General features: G+C 36.4%; 3 protein-coding genes and 1 non-coding gene across 4 annotated transcripts; all 4 read left to right on the forward strand.

The window, feature by feature from the left end:
• Positions 1–675: 675 nt before the first annotated feature.
• On the forward strand, positions 676–4897 carry LOC142611679 (rRNA 2'-O-methyltransferase fibrillarin 1-like). The gene is made up of 6 exons (XM_075783780.1): positions 676–1002; positions 1811–1906; positions 2057–2134; positions 2217–2393; positions 4283–4351; positions 4721–4897. Exons 1-6 carry the CDS (start codon positions 676–678, stop codon positions 4895–4897), a joined length of 924 nt encoding a protein of 307 aa, XP_075639895.1.
• LOC142614335 (small nucleolar RNA snoR60) lies at positions 2785–2849 on the forward strand. Its single transcript, XR_012840412.1, has one exon. It is a non-coding gene; the product is annotated as a small nucleolar RNA snoR60 (small nucleolar RNA).
• A 1653-nt stretch (positions 4898–6550) lies between the features above and the next one.
• On the forward strand, positions 6551–9957 carry LOC142612552 (uncharacterized). The gene is made up of 5 exons (XM_075784636.1): positions 6551–7262; positions 7528–7669; positions 8514–8670; positions 9369–9566; positions 9772–9957. Exons 1-5 carry the CDS (start codon positions 6716–6718, stop codon positions 9775–9777), a joined length of 1050 nt encoding a protein of 349 aa, XP_075640751.1. The 5' UTR covers positions 6551–6715; the 3' UTR covers positions 9778–9957.
• Positions 9958–13051: 3094 nt separating this feature from the next.
• Positions 13052–15738, forward strand: LOC142613369 (DEAD-box ATP-dependent RNA helicase 21). Its single transcript, XM_075785694.1, has one exon. It carries the CDS (start codon positions 13284–13286, stop codon positions 15453–15455), a length of 2172 nt encoding a protein of 723 aa, XP_075641809.1. The 5' UTR covers positions 13052–13283; the 3' UTR covers positions 15456–15738.
• Positions 15739–26000: the final 10262 nt, after the last annotated feature.

A 26000-nucleotide genomic window follows, 5' to 3' on the forward strand; every position in this document is an offset into this window, starting at 1 on the left:
AAAATTCTTTTTCCAAAAAGTGATACCATTTTTCGAAAAATATACCATCATAATGCCCGTTTCCCTCTCTTTGCTTCTTTTATCAGTCTTGGCCCTAGAGATCTTTGTGGATGGCTTGGCTGCAGAGGGACCTTCTAGTATATATTAAACTCATTACAAGCATTCACACGTGTAATAATACTTTATTTATTTATTTATTTTTTTAGTTTAGTGTTATAATATTTAAAAGTAATAAATAAATAAGTGTGTGTATTTTTTTTTTAAAGAAAATGATAAGGTAACGTTAAATACTTTAAAATTAAAATAAAGATAGTATCTTGAGTTTTAGGTTGAATAGAGAAAATAAAGGAAAAAACTTAAAATTTAAGAACAATAAATTATTTTTTTAATCGGTTTGTATTTTTTAATTTAAAATTATTTAATTAAAAAATATGGGTATTTTAAAAAAGTTAAAAATTTATACAATGGTACTTTTAGTACGAAAAATGTTAAAAACCAAACCGGAACCATGATATTAATACAATAGACCCCTAACCCAACGTAAAAAACAGTGCCCCACCTACTTGCTCTACAAGTCTGGATAAACCCTAGCCAGCCATCTTCTCAAAAAAAAAAAAAAAAAAAACCCTAGCCAGCCAGAGCAAGTGTTTCACTTTCTCTCTCTGCTTCTTAGCGATGAGGCCTCCTCTTAGTCGTGGTGGTGGTGGTTTTAGGGGCCGGAGTGATGGAGGGAGAGGAGTAAGAGGTAGAGGTGGAGGTGGAGGTCGTGGAGGAAGAGGTGGCCGAGGTGGTGGTGGTGGAGGAAGAGGCCGTGGGGGTGGTGGAAGAGGAGGTGGAAGAGGCGGACGTAGAGCTGGAGTTCAAGGTGGAAATAAGGCTGTGATTTTGGCTCATAGACATGAAGGAGTTTTTTACATGAAGGTTAAAGGAGACGATGTTCTTCTTACTAAGAACATGGTTCCTGGTCAATCTGTCTACAACGAGAAAAGAGTTAATTCGCAGGTTTATTTTTTATTATTCTTTGTTTACTCTTCTTAAGTCTTTTGCTAATTATCTATTTAGGTGTTGTTACTACTAGGCTTTGTTTGCTAATTGAAAGTGTTTTCTGTATACAAAGAAGCACAATGATTTCTTGCCGAGCATTAATTTATTTTTTGAGTACAAACAGGGACGGAGCCAGGATTTTAAATTAAGGGGGCGACTTTGACCTCTAGTTTGGCAGCTTTTTAGTTGTGGAGGTTTTTTTTTTTAATTTTTAATGTGTGCATTTGCTAGGTAAAGACAAAATTATTCTATTTAAAACTTTTTAAAGGGCAATTATTTATTTGAGTAAAATTAGTTAATTAGACTTAATTTTTTTTAGCTTTGCTATTGGTGATTTTTGTTGTTGCACAAATGTTTTTGGGCTAGTATATGTTGTTTTAGATTTTAGATCTATAAAATTTTAATGGCCTTTAAAATGAGAAAAGTGCTAGAAGTATATTGATGATATAGTGAATGATTATTGATAAGTAAAAAAGTTATGCAAGTAATAAACCTAGATGCGAACTAATAAGAATTTGTACCTCAACAGTTTATAAAAATATTGTAAATAAGTTTGTATTTTTAACGTTACTCTAAAAAGATTCAATAATATTGTTAATAGGGTAAAATGTAATTTTATAGAACAAAATTGCTAAAATTAATGCATATACATATATATAAATTTTTTTTTTTTAAATTAGGGGGGGCCACTGCCCCCTTGGTCAATGAATGCCTCCGTCCCTGAGTACAAAGATGATAATTTTTTATTAAATATAAATATATCCAGAATGAAGATGGAACAAAAGTTGAATACAGGGTTTGGAACCCATTCCGTTCAAAGCTGTCTGCCGCCATTCTTGGTGGTGTTGATGACATAGGGATGGTGAGTTTTGGCCTTAATTTCTTAATTTCATTTCATTTTTGTCTTCATACATTTATTTATTTATTTATTTTTACATTATAATTTAAGATTTTAAAATCTGTCCATAATCAAACTCTTTTCTATGTTTGTATTCTAATATGTAAAATGAAGAAACCCAGTGCTAAGGTTCTCTACCTTGGGGCTGCTTCTGGAACCAGTGTCTCTCATGTGTCTGACATTGTTGGCCCTGTGAGTAGTCTATATGAAAGCATAGCCTTTACATGCTTGTTTTAATTGGAGTTACTTAAAGATTTATGCTCTTTGCTTGTAGACTGGAGTGGTTTATGCAGTCGAGTTTTCTCATAGAAGTGGTAGAGATTTGGTTAACATGGCAAAGAAGCGCACAAATGTTATCCCAATCATTGAAGATGCTAGACATCCTTCTAAGTACCGAATGCTGGTTGGCATGGTGGATGTGATATTTTCTGATGTTGCTCAGCCCGATCAGGTCTTCTTCATACTTCAAACTTAAATGTGTTATAGAAGGTTTGCAGTGTTACAAGAGTCTTTCTTGTAGTCAATGTTTTTCTCCTTGTTTCTGCCTCAGGTCCTTACTGCTATCATTGACTACTACTTTAGTTTCTTCATTTGATCCTGCCCTTTTGGTGTCTTTTGAGAAAAATATGCCTTATCATTTGTAAAATTGTATAAGTTTGTTTCTGAAGAAGGATTTTACTCAATACTACTAACTTTTGAATGAGGCTTTGAAGATCAAATCATAACTGGTATATTAGTAATACTTTATTTTCTTCATTCCCAGTTAAATTAAATAAGTATTCAAGAAATCTAAGCTGACTGTACATTAAATTTTTCTAAATTTGTATCTTGTTTAGATCATGGTGCATGTGATGAATAATTGGGTTCCCCTTCAAGACATAATGCGGGAGCCCAACTTTCTGATGCTCTTATAAAGCCATTTGTCACTTTAATGTTCTTACTCTTATAAAGTCATTTTTTACTTGGTACAATTACTTAGGTGCTGTACAATGAATTTTCTAAGTAAATTCAAATATATGGTTGCATTGACCAATAAAAGACAAACAATGCTATCTTTTTTAGTGACAATTATATTTAATCAATCTATATATTTGAATTTAATTGGGATTAATGTAATACACTTAAGGAACTACACTAAGTCTTATCTAAAGTAAACTTGCTTTGCCTACAAACTCCTAGCTTAAATCTTACCTTCTTCTCTAATAAGAGCAAGGTGGAGGATCAGATTATAAGTTCAAAATCCACCTACTGCCTGTGTAATTATTAAGAAAAAATAAAAGTGAGTATTTTTTTTCCACATTCTTGGTGTCGATTTCCAGGATCTTAAAAAATTGTTAATTTATTCTTTTCTTCTCATTTGACATGGTGAAAAGCTGAGAGGATTGTTTAGAAATTAGTTGTGATATGTTTGTTCTTTTCTCTTTTTGTGAGTGCTGTTTTTATTTTGTGAATCATTTTAAGACATGAATAATGAGTATATTCATTGATGACCACTGTTATTATGGTGTTACAGAGTTTTTACTGGTTAATTGTAGCTTTTTGAGTTGGTTAGATTATATAATTTCAATGTTGTATCAAGCAACTGTAGACATTTGACAAATTATTAGGATTTACTGTTGTGACATTGCGTTACCTTTTTTCTTTTTATTTATTTATTTTTTAACATATTACTTCTGTAGTTCTTTTCTCACTCTTAAAAATTTTGAAATTTTGGGTTGCCCTAGGTATATCTTCAATTTTTGTTGGTATAAAGTTTGTTTCATCGTGACTCATGATCATCTCACTGCCATTACTCAAATGTTCATGTACAGTCATTGGCTGGAACATTCGGTCCTTGATTTACGGAGGATCTCAGCTATTGAGAATGGAATTTATTAAACTTGTTGCTTCTTCCTGTACATGGTATTCCAATGTAAAACCTTTTGATCGGTTGTGTTTCTTGACCTGATTCTTACCCCCCCGCCCCCCTTTTTCTTGCTTTCTTTTTTCCTATAAACTCAACTCATAAGCTCTTACCTGCCCCATATGGGCAAGTTATTGAAATTCCTGGTCATTGGTGTGCATTTTGTTTGGTCAGTTTTGTCAATTTTTCAATGCCATTCATGAGATGTTAGGTTTTGCAAGTGAGGAATTGGTGTGACAAGAACACAAGAATATACCCTTGCTCTCAGAAATCAAATGTGATTGGACTCTTCTTGACTGCCCATTTGTAAGAGGGACGCGCGCTTATAGGAGACAGGAAGGGGGCTTAAATGGGCCAATTTCTTTGTAGGAATGGGTTTTGGCTACAATATTCTTTGATTTATCTGAATTTTGTTTGCTTTGTCCATGATTTTGCAGACAAGGATTTTAGCACTGAATGCTTCTTATTTCTTGAAAGCTGGAGGTTGGTTCGTTATTTCTATCAAGGTTTGTACATATGTTTAATTGCTTAATGTTTCTTTCCAAACATATATCATTATTCTCTAACATTAGAACTGAAAATTTTATTGAAGTTCTTACTTGTGTAATGATTAGCAGGAACAATAACAGTTTCCCCCCCTCTAATTTTATTGTTTGAAGTCTCCCTTTGTTTCAGCTTAAACTATCTTTCGATAAGTTGTTTTTCATTTTCCTAGTGTTTGGTGTTATTGAAAATCTACTTACACTAAACTTTGCAAATCTTGTGGTAACCTAATCAGCTGGAGCCCCACTCGCATAGCCAAAAATCATATACTTTGCATATTCAATTTTAATGTGCTACTATTTTTCATGTTAAAAAGATCTTGTATATTTCAGGCCAATTGCATAGATTCCACAGTACCTGCTGAGACCGTTTTTGCTATGGAAAAGGATAAGCTAAAGGAGAATCAGCTCAAGCCATTTGAGAGCATTACTCTTGAACCTTATGAGCGTTACCATGCTTGTTTTATTGGTCAATACCATGCCCCAAAAAGATCAAAAACTACTTCCTAAGGATGTGGTGCCTCCTATTGCCTTGTTATAAGTTCTTGATTGTCTTCCATTCTTACAATGAAAGATACAGTTTAGATTTTTGTTATAACTCAATCCTTTTTTTTTTTTTGGTTAGGTTTTACAAGCCTCTAGTATTTTTGGGATTTGCTTTCTCGGTTACTATTTTGAATTGGAACTCGTTTTATGTTAAACCCTTTTAATTGTTTTGAGCTTTAATCCTTTATCTCAAGGAGAATTTACAATTTAATGTGTGGATTGGTCTTTGATGATTAGATTTTGAAATGTGCCTATATAGATCTTCAAGATTTGCTAGTTATTTTTTCCTAACTAAAAGTCGATTTAGCTGTATCTTACTCTTCTGTAGTATGGGATTTTTCTAGCGTTGGTTTCATTTCTCAATAAGTGTATATAGTCTATAAATTAGTATTATCCATCACCTGTCTTTTTGCTAATTCCAACCAAACGTTGTAGCATATGAAGTGGTTGATAGAATGGTAGTTTGATTTGGTTAAAAAGAACGTTGAAAACATGGCTACTTAGATTCTCTCTTTTAGGATGGAAAATAGAAAAGGAAGGGGGGTTTATTATAGTTTCTGTAAGCATCTAAAAATGGGGTCATATTATATTATGCATTGTGTCCCATCTCTCTGTTTGGCCTAGGTTGGTCATGGCCCCTAAAGGGCCATTGCCTCCTTATGATGATTGATTTATTGTAGCCTGTATATGGTTTATCTTAGAGTAATAATTCTTTATCAGGGGAAAAACACATGGATGGGAAAAGATAATAGTTGTGGATAGTTAGGGTTCACAAGAAGTGTGACCATAAACGATATTTTGGGGACTTATTTGATGATGTCCTGTGCTCCCAGTCTTTTATATTAATTAGATTAATTCAAAATAGTTTTTTTTTTTTAAATATCAGTAAAAGTTATCCCATCTGAAATTCATATAAGCAAAATCTTCATATTAAAAATTCATGTGAAAAATAGACACTGCTTTTCTTGAAAAATATCAAGTTTAAAATTCTATTAAAATTCTTTATAAAATTATATTTTTAAAAAGGTAATCTTTGTTGTGTCGGTGGCATGAAATATCTTCTTGTGTGGCAAATAGTATCAAGCATCAGCCACCACCCACCCTTATAAGTGGAACAATACCTCTCCATGCTTAAAATATTAGTTTAATGAGATCGGGATTGAGCTGTAGCAGCATATTATGCTTCGTTTGTGTTGATAAAAAATCTCTAATTAATATAATCTTTCATTTTTTTTTCCTGTATTTGATAGTATAAAACAAAGTTAAAGGAAAATTATATTTGATCAATGAAAAATCCAATTGAAAATATAACTTATTTTTTAATAGATTTTTTTTGTTAAATTTTTTTGAAAAATAGATTTATTTTAGGCCAAACTAAATAAAAGAAGTTTAAAGTCAATATAAAAATTAATAAAAACAATTCTATTTCATTTTGAGGTTTCACTATCAAATATAGAAAAATGATAAATTTTTTCAAAAAATATATATTTTTAAAATGACTTGTTTAAAAAAAAACATAAAATATCAAAACAAATGGAGTGTATTTTTTTTTTTTTTAAATCAACCACATTGGATTTGGGAGCTAAGCATGCAGAACGACGTGGCGTTTTACCTCTAGAGTAAAACCACGAGTCCACAACACGGCGTCTTTTCTTTCCTCTTCTCCATCTCTCCCTTCTGCTCCAATTTCCAAAACCCCAATATCATCACTAAGCAAAAACCCTAATTTACAGAGACAAAAAAAGAGAGTGTGAAAGTAGCAAAGACACAGAAAATAGAGCAATGAGCGAAACAGAGTCCTTAGATTCTTTTCCTCCAACAAAACCCCTAGAATTAGAGAAGGGGCTCACTCTCGTGCCGCGCGTGAAGCTCAACTTCACAATCTACCCAAACCCAGCAACAGCCGCCATGGCAATGAGCAAGCCAATCAACGAGTGGAAGCTAAAGCTAGCTCTACTTGACTTCTTCAAGTCCTCTCTCACCGTCCCAATCACCGTTCCCGAAGACGACCTCCAGATCCAACGGCTCGGAGACCTCAAGAAGCGGAAGCGCGATGATCCAGTTGCTCAAGGTTCTCTCGCAATTCGAGACCTAGGGTTTCTCAGCAAGACCAGAATAAACAACGAAGAAGAAGAAGTAGAAGAAGAAGATGTAAAAGTTTTGGAGGAGAAGTACTTGGATTGGAGAAAATACTTGCTGGAAAAAATGGACGGCTTGGACTTGAACCTTGAAGGTGTTAAGTACAAGCTAAACGTCGCCGTTCCGGCTTCTGATGATTTCGAAGCTATGAAGAAAGCTTGGGAGGATTTTTACGCTTTTCGAAATCGCGGTTTGTCTTTAGAATTTTACTTTACTGGATTTTTTTTTTTTTACCGTTATGCTGTTTTTGCAAGCATATTTGTGGCCTAAAACGATACATATTCCATGGAGAAAAGCAATGGAACTCGAGTTTTAAAGACTTTTGAGTTCTTCACATTGTAGACTCGAGTTCCAAATGAGGCAACACAACTAATATGTTTGCAAAAAGAGCATAATTGGCAAAAACCCCTTTACTTGTAAAAAAAATATTTATATGTATTTTTTTTGGTTGGCAGGGTATTCAAGGGGTGGGAAGCAAGAGCCGGATACGATTATAATGAGAGGTGTTCCATCGCGGTGGTTTGCGGAGCCATTGGTTTCGTCGAAGCCTTCCATGTTGGTTACACATTCCATTTTTTCTAGACTTGGAAATATAAGGTATCATTGTTTATGCGGCTTATAAATGCTTATTTGTACTAGTTCATAAGCCTTTTGTTATGTTGTTATTGTCCTCTTGAAGTCGTATAAAATTAGTTTGTGATAGTGCTAAAATTACTGAAATGTTAGAACTTCAAAGTATTAGCCGAGACCCGAGTGTTGCTTTCCAAGTTTCTTTCATTTGAATTTTCCTAATTTGTGTAAAAATTAGTTGGAGATGTTAGTAAGATTACTGAAAGGTTAGAACTTAAAAATATAAGCCGAGACCCGAGTGATGCTTTTCAAGTTTTTTTCATTCAAATTTTACTAATTTGTGTAAAATTAATTGGTGATGTTGCTAAGATTACTGAAAGGTTAGAACTTCAAAGTATTAGCGGAAACCCAAGTGATGCTTCCAAGTTTCTTTAATTTAAATTTTCATAATTTGGTGGGAAAGATTTGTTAGTGAAAAAGAACAATGGACATGATATAGTTCAGGTTGGAATTTTAGGCATATTAAGGAAAAGGTGACATTGAAAACTAAAAGGGTTTCATGTTGAATACACCTTTGACCCTTCCTAATAATATTTCTCTTGCTTATAAGAAAAAAAAAAGGGATTAAAGAAAATATAGAAGATTAAAGTGCCTGTGTTGGGGGTTACGTTCCAAAAGTTGTAAATATGACTTTGTTGTTTTTGTATATCTATGTTCTTATATTTGTATGTGGCTTTTATATAACTTCATTCTGTGTGGTAAGTTTTCATTGTCATTGCCAATAAAACATATTTTTTGGTGTCAGCAATGTAATGGAATTAGATGATTATGCATCTTCCTTCTTGTTTATACTTTAACTTGGTTTATGTAGGGATCTTAATGTTTCAGAGGACAATGATCTAGGTAAGGAAGCAGAGGAAACTAAAAGCATAGTTTCGGGTCTTAATTGTAAGATTATAGTTCAGTTCGAGAAGCACAGTGACTTCTATAATGCTCTGAAGGTGTTATGTGGCCGCTCCTTACAGAAGGTAGGACCTCGGTATCTCTTTAAATTTTGTCAAAATTATCTTACCATATTTGATCTATAATAATGAATCACTAAGAGTAAATACCAGTCTTTTACTTATTTAATATTGCTACCATTGTGCATTTGAATATTAAACCTGATGGATGAGTTCTTAAGCATGAAAGGCAGGTATTAGGGCATTGGATGTCCTGGAACACCAATATGGGTGTCTTTTTCCTGTGCTTCTCATCAAAGGGAGTAGCATGGAATTGGATAATCCTTGATTATTTGAATACTCTGTTTAAACCATGTGGATCTCTTACCCACATGAGCATAAGATAAGATGCTTATTGATGTTTGATTGACATTAGATACTCAAGTGTCATTTGTTGAATTGTTAACTTGTTTTGACTTAAACATCGCCACCCATTTTTGAGCTAACCGTGATAGATTCACACTTAATATCTATGTATCATCTTCCTCATCTGTAGACAATTTAAGGGGGAACTTGTCTAAGTTTGCCATTCATTAGCTTGGTCAGTTTGAATGTACATTTTAAGTGTGTGCCTAATCAGCTAGTTTGAAAAGGTTGCATGCATTCAAATAAAGATGCAGGCAGAAAGGAAGCCGGGGAAGAGATACCTAGACTAATTGCATTTAGTAGTTCATTCTTGAATCTATTTTCTCATTGATTATTAAATATTGCTTGCTGTTGAACAGCAAGGAGCTCGCTTGAAGGCTGATTATGAGGTTACCTGGGACAAGGATATCTTTTTCCGAAATTCAAGAAGTAACACACAGGACAGGACTAGTAGAATGCCAGAAATGGCAGTAGGAAATTACAGAAGCGAAGCTCCTAGACGTCAACAACAAAATACTCGCTTCAGTCCTGATGATGCACGTCGAAAGAGATTTAAGGTTAGGAACTAAGTACTTGAACTGACAATACTATAACTAGTTAAAGAGATGTTCTCGTGTTTTGTAGACCGTCTCCTCTAGGATCAATTTATATTTGGTTCATTGGCCAAATCTCTAAATGACTACTAGTATATGTTACTTTTTATCTATGTACTTCCTTTTACTGTTTTTCTTTAACGCTTATTTGAGCTTTTGTCCATTTCAGGATTAGGGAATGTGATGCCCAATTCAATATTGTTTCATACATGGCTTACAGTTTGAGAAGCGAATTCATTCTTTTTGCTAATCTGATGATAAAATCTAGCCCAGTATGTAAAACAATTTATAGTCTGATATTTTCAGCTTCTGTAACGAAGTTTCAGTAAATAAAGATCACTTTACTCTGCTGCAATTGTACATTCTTCTTCTTATTGTTGTTTTTCTTCTCCCTGGTCCTCATCTCCTGCGACAGTAAAAAAGTTTTAGCCTGCTGGTGGTGAATTCATGATTGGCAGTGGTGTTAAAAGCAAACTGAAATAGTTTGTATATCCTTGAGAGAGAGAGAGAGAGAGGCTGGAACTAGTTGGATGGAGTCGATAAAAATGTAGGTGAAAAAAGATCCCCATCCAAGCCGTGTTCGCATCTTTCTTCACAGGAATTCCTTATGAATACATCTAAACTAGGACACTCACTAGAAGGAATTCTAACAAAGTGAGATAACCCGGTGCTACCAACCATTTCGATGCTACCCTGAAGATATTTGACACTTAAGTCAATGAACAAAGGAAATTACCAAACTTGGACAAACTTATATTGGGTTTAAACCAAAAGAATAAGAAATAAAAACTCAAAAAAGTACTTTTATTGGCGTTGTTCATTTTTGCATATGCAATTATCATGTGAATTTTTTATGAGACCGAAAATGTATCCAAAAAAAGGGGCAGGGACACAACAGAGCACAGACTACGCTAATCAATTAGCTAATGGTTTCCCAGAAGCAAATTCCTGGTTTAGCTACTGATGGAGCTAGCTTGTTTTCCTTGTGTGATGTCTGGATTATTCATGTGGGGAGTAAAAGGGCTCAAATGGGCATATGGGCCTTTGGGCTGTAACATGGAGGGCCGACCTGCTCTAGGATTAAACTCTATGAGTCGGCCCATACGCCGAGGGTCAGAGGATACCGCCGAGGACGAGCTTCTCCTCGGAAAAGCCCTAGAGAATTCAAAGTTTCATTATGAAGGTCAAAACACAACTCTGGAAAGACTAGTGGTTAACAGGGGACATCCTGAATCTTCTAGATGCACCAGTATTAAAGAAAATATCAAGAATAAAGGCTGTCACCTCCGCATTAAAGGCTCTGCACCTACCTCCCTGGCCGCATTAATGGAGAGGTGACCCCTGAACAGTGAGGTGGAAACTTCTAGTCACTGTTCAAAAAGTATCAGGGAAGGAAGTATAAAAGGGGGGTAAAGGCCAAAGAAAGGGGGAGATAAAAAAAACTAAGAAATAAATTAAGAAATTGTAATCTTGAAAGAAGAAAGAGAAATAATAAAGAAGTAGTCCTCGGCTCGAGTCCGAGGAGATCCATTTGTCATTATCGTACGTTATTTACTTGTGTTTGTTCATAAAAGCCTGTTATCAAGCTTCCAACACTTCAAACCTAGGTTTCAAGCCCACACTCTACAAATTTTATTGTTTAAGGCTCATTGGGCCTGAGCCCGTGACTGTCTTTGGGTCCAGGTACAATTGTGCACTTACAATTCATATCAATTGTGTGTGTGTATATATATATATATATATTATGTTAGAATAATAATTAAATGACTAAATCAATCATTTCTTAAGAGTTTAAGTTTTTAGGACAAATTGTAGTTTACCATGGTATCAAAGAAATTGATCATGAGTTCAAACATTATTTTCACTCTACCTTCTATTTAAAAAGTTAAAAATCTCATTTACTTTGTCATACTTATTAAAAGATAGTCTAATTAGAAGTAGGGAAAAAAAAGGTCTAACTATGCACATGAGAAGGAATGTTAAAATAATGCTTAAATTTACTTGTTCCTTAGTCATGTTCCAAAAAATCAAGAGTTGAAATAAATGCAGCCAAACATCATTTCTCTCTCATCTCTCTGACTCTCATGAGCCTCACTCACACCACTTCTCTCATACCACTTCGATACAAATGGTTCCTTCATCACACTCTACCTTACCTTCTTTTAATTTATTTTTGGATTAATTACCATGTTTTAGTGTGCGTTGAATCTTGATTATAAGCCAGTTTATTGCCTTTTTTCCTACTATTTTTGGATTCTAAGTGAGTCTTCTACTTATTTTATCTAGTTTTTACCTTTTATTTACAATACTTTTAGTAAATTAAGTTTCCAGTAAACAGCTAGATAAGTTGTTCCTAATTAAGTTAGTTTGGTTAGTTTTATGATTTTAGTTATTTTGAAAAGTTGCTTTTATAAGTATGTTTTGCAATTGCAACTCAAAGATTTCAATACAAAAATGCGTAAAATCACAATAATGGAACCATTAAGTGCGATTTTGAAAACTTACCAAACTCCAAAATATGCATTTACAAAAATACAAATGATTTTTTTTTTTCAGCAAAAAAGCAAAACCAAACGACTCGCTTCCTTTTGCCTAGATAAGAGAATGTATAAAAGAATCATAATCAGATCACCCGTCCCTAATTCTCAAGTCACGCTTTAATAATACTATAATATTAGAGCATGTTTGGTAGACTATAATAAACACTGTAATATAATAGTTATTCTTATGATTTAGTTATTCTTTAGTTTGATTATGTTTTTATTACTAGGAATAGTCATTCTTTATGAATAGCTATTCTTCAAAATGAGGAATAATTATTCCTCTTTGAAAGGTTGTATTAGTTATTCCTTAGTAAGTACAATAATTTCAAAAATTAATATATTTTCAAAAAAACAAACTTTTCATATACATATAACAATTATAAAAATAAAAAATCATAAAAAATAACACATCTCTCTTAAATTTAAAAAATAACAATTTTTAAGGAGTTATAATTGTATGAGTAAGATATTTTCTAAAATAAATGTTAAGTTTCATTTTAATGTTATAACTCACAACCAAACTAATGAATATGTTTAGTTATTACATTACAACACATTTTATTACTAATAATAAAGTGCTTATAGAGTGTGGGGGGCAAGGGCCGGGGTTCAAGTCTCTAGAAAGGAGTTTCACACACATATACACTTAGATAAGACTAGAGTAGAATTCTTGTATCAAAAAATAATAAAGATTACAATTCTTGTCATAATCCTCATTTAGTGTACTAAATGTACCCTTAATAATTTTTCTTAATATATGACATTATGAAATGCTCACTGCTCACGAGCAAAACAAAACATAATGAGATGCCCACGGCTCAGAATATCCCATGTCGGTTGAAAATACTACAGGACATTCTTTGGTAAGTTATAAATACCCCAAAGCATAAATAAACCCAAAGATTAGATTGTACTTAATAAAGTTAAATTGGGCCCTCAATTGGGCCTAACACTAGAAATAACACAGCCCTAATCCGAATCGGGAACGGAGTCCCACCGACCTGTGTTTCTGGAAGGCTCTAGGACTTTCGCCACTCACTATACCCTCTTATCTTTTCCCCTCCTGCACTTAACCAAGCGATCTCTCTCTCTCTCTGTCTCTCTCTAAAACACACGGTGTCTCTATCTCACTTCAACCATGAAACGTAGTTTAACAGAAGACGTTTCCGCCGTCAACGTCACGAGCTCCGCCGTGAAACCCGTTTTTCTAACCAGAGCTGAACGGGAAGCCTTGGCTCTAAAACGCCGTCAAAAAGAAGCCGATGAAATCAACAAAAGCCGTCAAAGCCTCCTCTCCTCCGCTTCCAACAACCACAGCCACAACCACCACCACAACAGCAACGATCTCAACAAACCCTCCGATTCCGATCGCCACCGGGATCGGGATCGGGACCGCGACCGCGACCGTGACCGTGATCGTGACCGTGACCGTGACCGTGACAGGCGCGACCGTGACCGTGACCGTGAGAGAGACCGGGAGCGAGACCGAGATCGGCGCGATAGAGACCGTGAGCGCGAAGAGGATGCTAAGTCTCGCGAGCGTGCGCGGTTGGAGAAATTGGCGGAGCGAGAGCGTGAGAAAGAGCTGGACTCCATTAAAGAGCAGTACTTAGGGTCGAAGAAGCCTAAGAAGCGAGTTATCAAACCTAGCGAGAAATTCAGATTCTCGTTCGATTGGGAGAACACGGAGGACACTTCTCGTGACATGAATGCACTCTACCAAAACCCTCACGAGGCTCAGCTCTTGTTCGGACGAGGCTTCCGCGCCGGCGTCGATCGCCGCGAGCAGAAGAAGCTCGCCGCCAAGAACGAGAAGGAGATGCGCGAGGAGATTCGCCGGAAGGATGGGGTGGAGGAGAGGCCAGAGGAGGCTGCGGCTCAGAAACTCAAGGAACAAGCTGCCGAAAAGTACGACCCGTACGACATGAGAGTCGATCGACACTGGAGTGAGAAGAAGCTCGAGGAAATGGCGGAGAGAGATTGGAGGATTTTCAGAGAGGATTTCAATATCTCCTATAAGGGTTCGAAGATTCCTCGGCCTATGAGGGCTTGGGAGGAGAGCAAATTGAGTCAAGAGCTGTTGAAGGCGGTGGAGCAAGCCGGGTACAAGAAGCCTTCGCCTATTCAAATGGCGGCCATTCCACTCGGCCTGCAACAGCGCGACGTGATTGGGATTGCTGAAACTGGTTCTGGTAAGACTGCTGCTTTTGTTCTTCCTATGCTTACATACATTACTAGGCTACCTCCAATGAGTGAGGAGAATGAGGCCGAAGGGCCTTATGCGGTTGTAATGGCACCCACTCGTGAGCTTGCTCAACAGATTGAGGAAGAAACTAATAAGTTTGCTAAGCATTTGGGGATCAAAGTGGTCTCCATTGTTGGTGGGCAGTCCATTGAGGAACAAGGGTTTAGGATTAGGCAAGGGTGTGAGGTTGTCATTGCTACGCCGGGGCGTTTGATTGATTGTTTGGAGAGGCGTTACGCGGTTCTCAATCAGTGTAATTATGTTGTTCTTGATGAGGCTGATCGTATGATAGATATGGGATTTGAGCCACAGGTTATGGGTGTGTTGGATGCAATGCCTTCTAGCAATTTGAAACCCGAAAATGAAGATGAAGAGCTTGATGAGAAGAAGATTTATAGAACCACTTATATGTTTAGTGCCACCATGCCGCCTGCAGTGGAGCGCCTTGCTAGAAAGTATTTGAGGAATCCTGTTGTGGTAACTATAGGCACTGCTGGAAAGACCACTGATTTGATATCCCAACATGTGATGATGGTTAAGGAATCAGAGAAGTTTTCTAGGTTACAGAGATTGCTTGACGAACTTGGTGATAGGACTGCAATTGTGTTTGTTAACACTAAGAAGAATGCAGATAATGTTGCCAAGAACTTGGATAAGGCAGGCTATCGTGTTACAACTTTACATGGTGGAAAGTCGCAGGAGCAGAGGGAAATTAGTCTTGAGGGTTTTAGGACGAAGAGATACAATGTCCTTGTTGCCACCGATGTTGCGGGGCGTGGTATTGACATACCCGATGTCGCCCATGTCATAAATTTTGATATGCCTGGGAGTATTGACATGTACACGCATCGTATTGGACGAACAGGACGTGCAGGCAAGACGGGTGTGGCCACTACATTCTTGACTCTTTCAGACTCTGATGTCTTTTATGATCTCAAGCAGATGCTTATCCAGAGTAACAGTAGTGTTCCTAATGAACTTGCAAGACACGAGGCTTCCAAGTTCAAGCCAGGTTCAGTTCCTGATAGACCACCAAGACGCAATGACACTGTTTTTGCCCATTGAGAAGTTTGAAGTTTATGAAGACACTTTTAGGTGAAGTCTTCATGACAATTGTGCCATATGACAGTTTTTAGTAGCTGAAACTTAGTGATTCAGGTAACGAACTGCAATAGATCTTTTGATGGGAATAGGATTTTTGGGACCTGGTTGTTAAGACCTACTTCCTTGAAGGGGGGAAATTGATGTCATTACATTTTTCTGCTGTTATATATTTGCTGTTCTGCTGATTATTTATTGTAGGAATATTTTCACGATGATATCAGTTGAGAATGCTGTATTTGATCTCTGACTTTATTTCAACTGTAGGTTTGTTTATGTCTGCTTATTCTTACTTTGATTGGTTGGTATTTATTGGTAGTTGTTTTTTTATTATTTTTTATTATCATGTTTAATTTTCTGTCACATATTGCCATCTTACACTTTGTGTTGTATTATACTTGACTGTGTTTTTTATGTACAGAAGTTTTGACATTGATAATGTGGTAAATTGAGGGTTATGGTATTATTGTAACTATGCACCTCCAGAAGTGAAGATTTATGAGAGGCTTGAATTACTAACGCAATGTTAGCTGTATAGACACTAATAAGCGGGTTTTTTTGACAAACACGTTTGTTATGTCTATCAGTATGACACAGTTTGGTGCTTATCAATGGAACTCCTCTAGATGTGTTACACAACAGGAGGTGTTAGACATGGTGGTTTCAGCTCATTTATATCATATTACAGCTGAAATTTTGATAAATATTTTGTTCATATTACCAATCACAAAAAAAGAAAAAAAGAAGTTCATACTGTCTATTAGTAAAAATAGGTTGCTCAAAAAGGAAAAATAATGAAATCAATAGGGAAAAACTTCTAGCTCTTGCCAATATTATTTCCCCTAGTTTTTCTTCTTCTGTTTTTTTGGGAGGGGAGGGAGGTTGGGGGGGGGGAGGGAGAATAAAAACATGCTTCGTCAGTTTTCAAAATGGATTTTATGTTTGTTGAACAAAGTAGAAGAAAGCCAGGTTATGACCAAATGACTGAAAAGAATGAGCTCTGAAGATTGTGTATTGAGAAGGGTGTATTTGAAGATTGTTTGTCAGTCAAGGACATGTGGTATTTAGTGGCAATTCAACTTTAGTTTGTAGAACCCCTAGCATTTCTGGCAGGTGAAGGATATAAAGGAAAAAACACATGTCTATTATGGTCTGATGGAGATTTATAGGTATGAAATTAGTTACTGATCTTTTTGTTACTTCGGTATACTTCTTAGACTAGCCTTATTAGAGTCGTGGAGTAAGTAGGTCTTGTTCCTCCATAAAATTATAAAAAAAAAAAATTATAAAAAAAGAAAAAAAAAAAACTTGGTCTAGTTCCAAATCAGAATTTCTTGTCCTGGAAAGAAAGCTATGCTTCTTAATCTACTTTTTTCTATACTTGTGTGTTCTAGGAGTATGCCCCTTTTTCACATTTTAATCAAATAAATCACATTTAAAAAAAAAAAAAGGAACCACTTTAGCAATATAAAAAGCCATGTCTTAAATATTAGAGACTTTAGAATTTCTTCATTCCCGTGTATTTTTACTGCTTTAAAATACAACTGAAATATGGAAACACAATTTAGATATATTTAGTTGTCTCTTCAAACTTAGTGCATTGACACCATCCCCCAATATTTTGACGTATGTTGAAATAAACCAAATCGAGTATGACTAATTTTACTAACGTCTTAATTGCATTGATTTGTATGGTTTTGCAATTTTGGAACTTAAATCATTAGTATTTATGTTAGCAAGCTTGTATAGTTGTATATCTAGAACAAACAAATAACAACAATAACAAAGCTTCTGTTCCAAAACTTTGAAGATGGTATGAATTCTAAAGATCTCAACAAACAAATTGTGGACAGACATGAATGCTTCTCTGCCATTCTATCCTATCCAAAATTATATCCCTTCACCTCTGTAAGTAACGTACCTTTTAATTACTTTGCCATTTTATTTGGGCTTTCCTCTTGCTCTTTTTGTTCCCTTAATTTGAATCAAATCACTTTTCATTTATCCCAAAATAGAAGCTCTGTGTGGTGCAAGGAAAACTGTGTTTCTCTTGATGAGTAGAATTACTTGATGTCAATTCTCACCAATTCCTCAAAAGTAGTATGTATCCTTGTTTTAGATAGTATTATTAAGACAAATTTTTGTGTACTATTTTCCTCTCTGCTTTTGTAGTTGTTTCTATTATTGCTTGTGCAATGCCTTACTATTTTCTACCATTCTGTTTTTCTTTTGCCATCTTCAGTGGTACCAATGGTATTGGCTGAATTTACTGTTGTGGGATCTAATTATTGACTTCAAAAAAAAATGTCAGCATATCAAATTCGCCAGTTCCATCTCCAGGCACTGTCTCTAGTAAAAGCAGGACTTTTCGGTATGGTGTCCTATTGAGCTTTTTTTTCCTTTTTCAAGGGAAGGTGCTGAAGTTGAGTCCTATATTGTTTGAATTTTGTGGTTTGATATTTCCCTTTCCCTATTCTCTAACCCTTTGCCTTTTCTTTCTCCTTGCTATCCTACTGTATTGTTGTTGAATGAAAAGTGTGGAAATATTGAATTTGGCTCATTCATCCTATAACTATGGATCTTGAACCCTATTCCTCACCATTCATCCCATTACTATGGCTCACTGATTGTAATTTTCCCTTTTCTTATACTGGACTGATGCTGTTGCCCCCATCGGAACAACGTACTGTAGGGTTTGTTGGGAGATTTATTTTCTACTAGCAGCTTGTAATGCTATAGGTATATGCAATTGGTTGCTTGCTAAAGAAAAAAATGTGTAGCAACAATTGGTTGTCAGAATTGGACAATTATTTGCTACTGGAAATATAGGAAACAAAGTATTCGCAGGCATTTGCACTGTTTCCGTAACACCATTCTGATTGCTGAACATCAATTTTTGTTTTCTACAGCTGGCTTTATCAGCCTCTCAAACGAGTAAGCGTGCAATGAGTATCTTTGTGATTGTATTGTATTCATTTCTTTTTCTTTGTTTTGAATAACAAACTTCCTACAATAATTGCTTGCTCACTTTTGGTCTTCAAGATTTGACGCTAGGTGGTACATGCAAACTAACTTTAATATATGTGGTTGTGTGGCCAAGAGATCTGGAAAGGTATCCGCTTCAAGGGAAAAGATCCTTGCCAACATTTCAATAGCTCATACACTGATTTGGACATAATATGATTTCACAGAACTCTCAATTGCAACCAAATTTCATGTCTACTACTAACTTCATAATTGAGAAGTGCTTCACACAAGAATATAATTATGTTGGAGAAACAGGTAAAGATGATTGCAAATTATTTATTAAAAAAAAAGATGAGGCCAAATTAACCACTCTATATTTTTGACAACTTATCCAATAGTAAGGAAGCCCATTTGTTCATGAGACGGGGAAATTCAAAATCACTTTATAAGATAAATAAAGACCCGAACCACAAGTGTCACATTAAAAAAGAAAAAAGAAAAAAAAAAGCTATTTGTTTTCTTGAGAGAGTTTCAACTTATGTCGTTCGCTTTTTATGATAGTTTTTTATCATCAGATTAAGACACCAATCAGTTTTTAGTGTAAGTGGAGATTAAACTTCAAATTTCTTATACAACCATTAGAGACTTTATCAGAAGCTAAAAAAAAGAAAAGAAAAAAAAAAAAAAGATATTTCAAAAGTCAATGGAACATAGAATAATAACTAATGGTATTGGCGCTTCAGCTGATATGAAAAAATTTAGCATTTTGGCATGTTGCTAGGTCATTAACAAAAAATATAGAAATTGAAAAAATGATTAGAATATATCAATAACTTATCCAATAGTAAGGAAGCCCAATTGTTTAATGACACGGGGAGATTCAAAATCACTTTATAAGATAAATAAAGACTCGAAAGACAAGTGTCACATTAAAATATATATATATATATATATAGAGAGAGAGAGAGAGAGAGAGAGAGAGTTTCAACCTATGACATCCGTTCTTAATGATAGCTTTTTATTTTCAGACCAAGACACCAATCAGTTTTTGATGTAGGCGGAGATTGAATCTCAGATCTCTCAACCATTAAAGACTTTACCAATTGAGTTATTTGAAACAAAAAAAAAAAAAAAAAAAAAAAAAAAACAACAACAACAACGTATTTCAGAATTCAACGGAACATAGAATAATAACTATGTACTTGAAGCTTCAGCTGATATGAAAAAATTTAGCATTTTGGCATGTTGCTTGGTCATTAACAAAAAATATAGAAATTGAAAAAAATTATTAGAATATATCAATGCTGCTAGGTCATTTATATGCGTGGTTGCTTATGCATCATTATAAACACCTAAAAATTTAATAATGCTAGAGAGTGAGAATAATAAAATAGCACCCAAAGAGAAAATTTTACAAATTATTATCATTATAAAAAAAAAAAAAAAAATCCATTGTGCTACTCCTCCATCACCACAAATACTGTGCTAAACTTCACCCCCAAAATTGACACCTATAATATCAAAAACATTTATAAGAGGAAAAAAAATTAGGACCTACTATCAACCAAAACTTTGTTTGCCTAATCAAGTAATAATCTTAAGTATTTGTAAAGAGAGAAAAAAAAACACACACACACATGAATTGGAATAGAAATTGGAGAATGCACTTCAATTTTGGGTATGAAGTCATATGGGATTAGAATACATACAATAAAAAAAAACATACGAGAATACATAGAATAAAAAAACATATGACAGTAACAGATGTGGGAGGTTTTATTTAGAACAATGATTTAATCAAATTGTGGTGATAACGGTTATTAAATGTGGAGTTCACAAAATTGTACTATTTTTTATAAAATTGGAATTTGAAATAAGAAAAAAAATGATGAGTGGGGACATTTTTTCTTTCTTTTTGGAATAAACCTTACACACACACACACTAGTATTATACCTGTGTGATGCACTCCTTAATCGAGAATCATGTGTAAATTAATGAAATTTTTTTAAACTAAAATTAAATAGATAATAAAAATAAAGTAAATTTTTATTTTATTTTTTAAAACGAAGTAACCTTTTACTCTAAGTTATATAATGAATGAATATTGTGTAAGATTAAGCTTTTATTAATAAAATAAAAAAATCATATATGAGTCTAAAATTAATTTAATGGAATATAGTAGATAACTATGCAACTAATATAAAAGGAGATGCCAAAAAAAAATTTAAAGGGAGTTTGCATAATTAAAGCCCATATTTAAATGAAAGACCTTGAATTCAATAATTTAAAAAAAAAAATTCAAAGCATTTTTAAGTGATAACCTCAATATAATAGTTTAGGAGCAACCCAAATTATTAAACATTAAAAAATAAAAGTAGATAAACTTACATAATAATTGAATTTTTGTCTTAAATGTGTAAATATAAACTTCAAGAATTTTTTTTGAGAAAAAATCAATACCAAGAGTATTGTTTGATTGAGGGTTTCGAAAAAAACTCCCTAAAGAAAAACAAACAAAATTGGGAGGTCACTTTTTGAAACGATGGTAGATACTTGGACGTTCAAAATATTAATAAGAAAAATCATGAATCTGACCTCATTATTTATAGTGACTTGAAAATCTAAAGATGAGAGTCATGGTATAATAAAATTATTATCCATAATCATTCCTATATATATCCAACAAACAAAATTTCAACCATGGTTACTTCAACAAAAAAAAGTTGATAAGAATTTGTTCCTATTTAAAACAATAAATTTAAGTTGCGAAGAAGTTGATATAAAATTCAATTTGTTAACTTTAATTACAAATATTTTTTCTGTTATACCGTAAAAATCAAGTTGTTAACTGTAAGTGCACAATTGCACCTGGACCCAAGAACAGTTATGGGTTCAGGCCCAATGAGCCTTAAACAATACGAATTTGTAGAGTGTGGGCTTGAAACCTAGATTAGAAATGGGTGGGAACCAAACAATAAACTAAGGGTGGTAAATAATTGGAAACAACAAGGAATATTGCAAAAATTGGCCTCCTCGGACGTGAGCCAAGGGCTGTTCTTATATTATATCTTTCTTTGTTTCTTTTCTTTTTAGGTTACAAAGAGGTCCCCTCCTTAAATACTCCTCTTTCTAATACTTTATACACGTGTTGCCCCATTTTCTCCCTTAGCCTAGATATTTCTTTTCTTAGTGCCTTTGAACAGTAACTAGAAGCTTCCCTTCCACTGTTCAAGTGTCATTTCCTCATTAATGCGGCCAGGGTGGTAGGTGCAGGGTCTTTAATGTGGAGGTAGCAGCCTTTATCTTTGACATTTCTTCAACACCGGTGCTTCTGAGGCGTTCTAGGGTTTCCCCCTCTTAACCATTGGCCTTAACTGTGCTATCCCCTAACCTTTACTTATGAAATCCCGAGTTCTTCGTTGCTCATCCGAGGGTAAGTTCACCCTTGGCTGGGTCCTCGGATCCTCGGCGCATGGGCCGACCCATAGTATTAACAACTTCTAAACCCAGGGTCAGGTCGGCCTTCCTTAACGCGGCCCAAAAGGCCCATGTTCCTATCAGGATCTTTTTACCCCCCACAATAGCCCCTAAAAACTCTAATTTTCAACGTCCGAGGAGAAAAATAGGGTTTTGATCCGACGAGAACCTGCCCTACTCACTTTGCGAGTAACGGCACGTGTGGAAATCGTTTCGCCTCCCAGAGTATGCCATTTGGCGGTTTTATTTTGAACAACGCGCGTATTTATTACTGCCAGTTACATTTGTCCCTCACGTTTAACGGTGAGATGGACATCCAACGGCCCTCATCTCTCCACGAAATTTTAGGCGGGACAAATATAATTTCGAGGCCGCCTTTTCGCACGTCGTGACGCTTCTAAACCCGCGCACTTCATTTATGTCTTCAGGGATCAATCCCATCAAAACAACAACAATTATTCTTTACCAGCAGAAAACCGTGGAAACCTGTACCTTCAACTTTGTAAGTTCTTGCTCTCTCTCTATTCTTAACCTTTTCTCCTCGGATACAGTCCTCGGCTGTCTTCGTAAACACCCTCCCCTTTAGAGTTTAGTCTATCGTTCCTCTGTAATGGGAAAATTAAAGTGTCTAGTTGATACCGCCGCTGGTATGGAAGGCTTTAGAGCCAAGTACCGTATTCCCAGCGATGTAGGACTAAAATATCGTCGGCGATACGGCCGTGGCTGGTTCTAGGAAAGAGGGAGAGGTTATCATTCCTATGATAGCCTTTCTAGAGGGTGGGATGACCCTTCCAATGAAACCTGTAACTAGGGAGTACCTTCGCAATCACTGGTTGTGTCCCGATCAATGCCTCCCAAACGTTTTTAGAGTTCTAGGTAGTGTAGATGCTTTAAACGAGCAGATGGGTTTAAACCTCACATGGCACGATGTCGTGTTCCTATATGAGTCCCACAAACTTTCTAAAGTAGGTTATTACATTAAATCTCGGTCCAGCACCGTTAGGCTAATCTCCTGCCTGCCCAAATCAAACAAAGGCATGAAGGATGACTACTTGATCGTGTCTGGGAATTGGCACGACGGCTTCCACCGGCCGGCCGGAGCGGGGAGATCCAGGTGCGACGCCGTAGGATTAACCTCCCCACAACACCACTTCTCCTAACACACACACAAAAGCGTATTCATACTTACTTAAATTTGTTAAACATCTATGTAAATCTGACCAAGTTTGTTTGTATTGATGTCTTTTTTGCAGATAAGCAACACGTGCGTCCTCGTCTGAGTCACTGTAACGTCGCAGATCTAAACCGGGTACTTCGCTCCGAGGTGTTCGTTAGTGAAGACTTACAACTCCGGGCTGCTTACCTTATTCTCGGGTACACCCCTCTTTCCAAAGACTTCCAGGAGATAGAGAGCGCCATAATTGCGGGCGACCGGAGACGAAAGAGGATAAACGTAGCTCGGCCCCACTTTTTGGACGACCGTGACCTCCCAGACGCTCCTAACACCATTTTGTACAACCGGCCGATAGCAGCAGTCCCACTTGCCGTGCACTCACAAGCGACTGTCGTTCCGTAGAAGAGCGTGTGTCTTCTTCACACACACTTGACGATGAGATAGACCAATTCCATCTCGAAGACACCGAGAGACCTCACGGAAACCGCCAGTTGTGGTACTTTCCGACGAGGAGGAAGAAGCCACCGAGGCCTCTCGGAATTGCAGGGGTTTGTAGTTGCCCTTCCCGAGGACGAATTTGAAGAAGACATGGGACGAATGGAGGGTCTTCTCACTAATAGGGCTGCTAAGGTCGCAGAAGAAGAAAACGGGGACGTCCCAAGTTCCCAACTTTGCCTCCTCCTCCCTCTAGCCGAGCCAAAACCCGGCCGAGGATCCCAAGAAGAAGAGAAGGGGGATAACGAGGGGGATGATTACTAAAGACCCCAAGAAACCACGCCAACAACTCCCACCGGCCCAGCCAGAGTCGGACAAGGGCAAGGGTAGAGCCCGTTCGCCTGAACCCGGGAAATCGGGGACGAAGGCCGAGTGCGCCGAGCACCGACCACCTGGGTCCCCCGATCTAAGACCGGACGGCGCTCCCATCTCCCGCCACCCGCATAAGGGCAGTTCAACAAGGCCATGCCCACCACCTGGCCGAGGTCTTGGAACGCCCTCTTCTGCTGCCCAAAGACATGGAGACTTTGGAAAAGATGGGCCAGCCACAACTATTCCTCTCACTGAAAAGAGACTTAGCACTGGTAGATTCTACTTTTAAAAATGTTTATAGGCAAGTTTCCTTTTTTATTATTCCTAACTTCATCATACTTTGTTACAGGCTATTCAGGAGGTCTTCGTAGCTGAAAAGTTTATTGAAGACGCTCGGAAAGTAGCAAGGACTGAGCTCGAAATCAGGATGGAAACCGAGAAGTCTTTGGGCACAGCCCTTTCTGCGAATGAGAAGTTGACCTCAGAGGTGGCAGATCTGAGGAGAGAGAAGAATGGGGTCGAGTCAAACTTGAAGACTATGAAGACCCAGATAGAAGGACAGCGCAAGCTCCTTCATGAAAGAGATGAAGAGCTCTCCCAAACTCAAAGGGAGTGCTCGGATCTGAAAAAGCAACTGGCGCTGATGAAGGAAGAAGCCAGCTCCTTCCAACTCTCTCTTCAAGCTGCCAAGCAGGCAAGTTTTGACGAAGGGGTAGCAACCACCGAGGAACAGCTGACAGAGGAGTTCGCGGCTTTATGCCGAGAATACTGTCAAAAAGTATGGGGGGAAGCTTTAAACGTAGAAGGAGTTCCCCAGTCTTCGGATTTGAGGAAGTCCGAGAACGTTTGGCTTCCCCTAGAAATACAGGACATTGAAGAGACTCCTGCTGTTACTCCTACCCTTGAGACAATTCTTCCTGATCTACCTCCAGTGGTCACACAGCAAATTCCTGATCCTACAGAACCTTCTGGTTCCAATAAAGAAAAGGAAGGAGGAGTGGATGCAGAGAAGGACTTGAACCAGATAGTGGAACCCAACGTCCTTCCAACAAAGACAGCGGATAAAGGAAAGCAGGTTATGACTCCTTTTGAGCTGGAGTTGAGAAAGACCGAGGGCACTAGTACCTCTCAGCAAAATCCTCCTCCAACAGCTTAGGACTTAGCTTTGGGCTTCTCTTTTTCCATTCTTTTTTGTTTTTGAATCATATATTGTAATGTATATTCAACTTGATTAATGAAGAACGATTTCGTTTACTTTTCACTTGGATTGTGTCTGCTTTTTACTTTATTCTTTTTGCACTTATTACAAAAGTTTCCCATTAAGTCATATCAGAAGTTTCTCAGAGCATAAAAATCTAACTCCAAGGATTGCACAATCGTAACTTCCACATAATCATGCGTATATTATTAAAGATTTAATACAAGGTGACATGGTTAATTCATTTGAATAATGCCTCGATTAAGAAGAAGAGAGGGCCTCACATAACGATTAAACCCTTGTAATGCAGAAATTAACTTTACGATTTGAGTTAATAAACAGTAACGTATTAAGCAATCTTTCGTTTAACTCTTAAAAATTGTAACTGTAAATGTTAATTTTTCCAAAGTAGGAGGTCCGAGGACCCAGCATAACTAAGGTTCTGTTTAACAAATGACAAGACATCAATTTCCACAAGGTTTGTGATCCGAGGACTGCACTTAACCAAGTTTCTGTTTGATTCTTAAAAATTATCACTTCAAATGTTAATTTTCCCAAAGTAGGAGGTCCGAAGACCCGGCATAACTAAGGTTCTTTTTAACAAATGACAAGACATCAATTTCCACAAGGTTTGTGATCCGAGGACTGCACTTAACCAAGTTTCTGTTTGATTCTTAAAAATTATCACTTCAAATGTTAATTTTCCCAAAGTAGGAGGTCCGAAGACCCGGCATAACTAAGGTTCTTTTTAACAAATGACAAGACATCAATTTCCACAAGGTTTGTGATCCAAGGACTGCATTTAACCAAGTTTCTGTTTGATTCTTAAAAATTATCACTTCAAATGTTAATTTTCCCAAAGCAGGAGGTCCGAAGACCCGCATA

The sequence above is a fragment of the Castanea sativa genome, chromosome 10 (assembly GCF_040712315.1).
Source record: "Castanea sativa cultivar Marrone di Chiusa Pesio chromosome 10, ASM4071231v1".
NCBI lineage: Eukaryota > Viridiplantae > Streptophyta > Magnoliopsida > Fagales > Fagaceae > Castanea > Castanea sativa.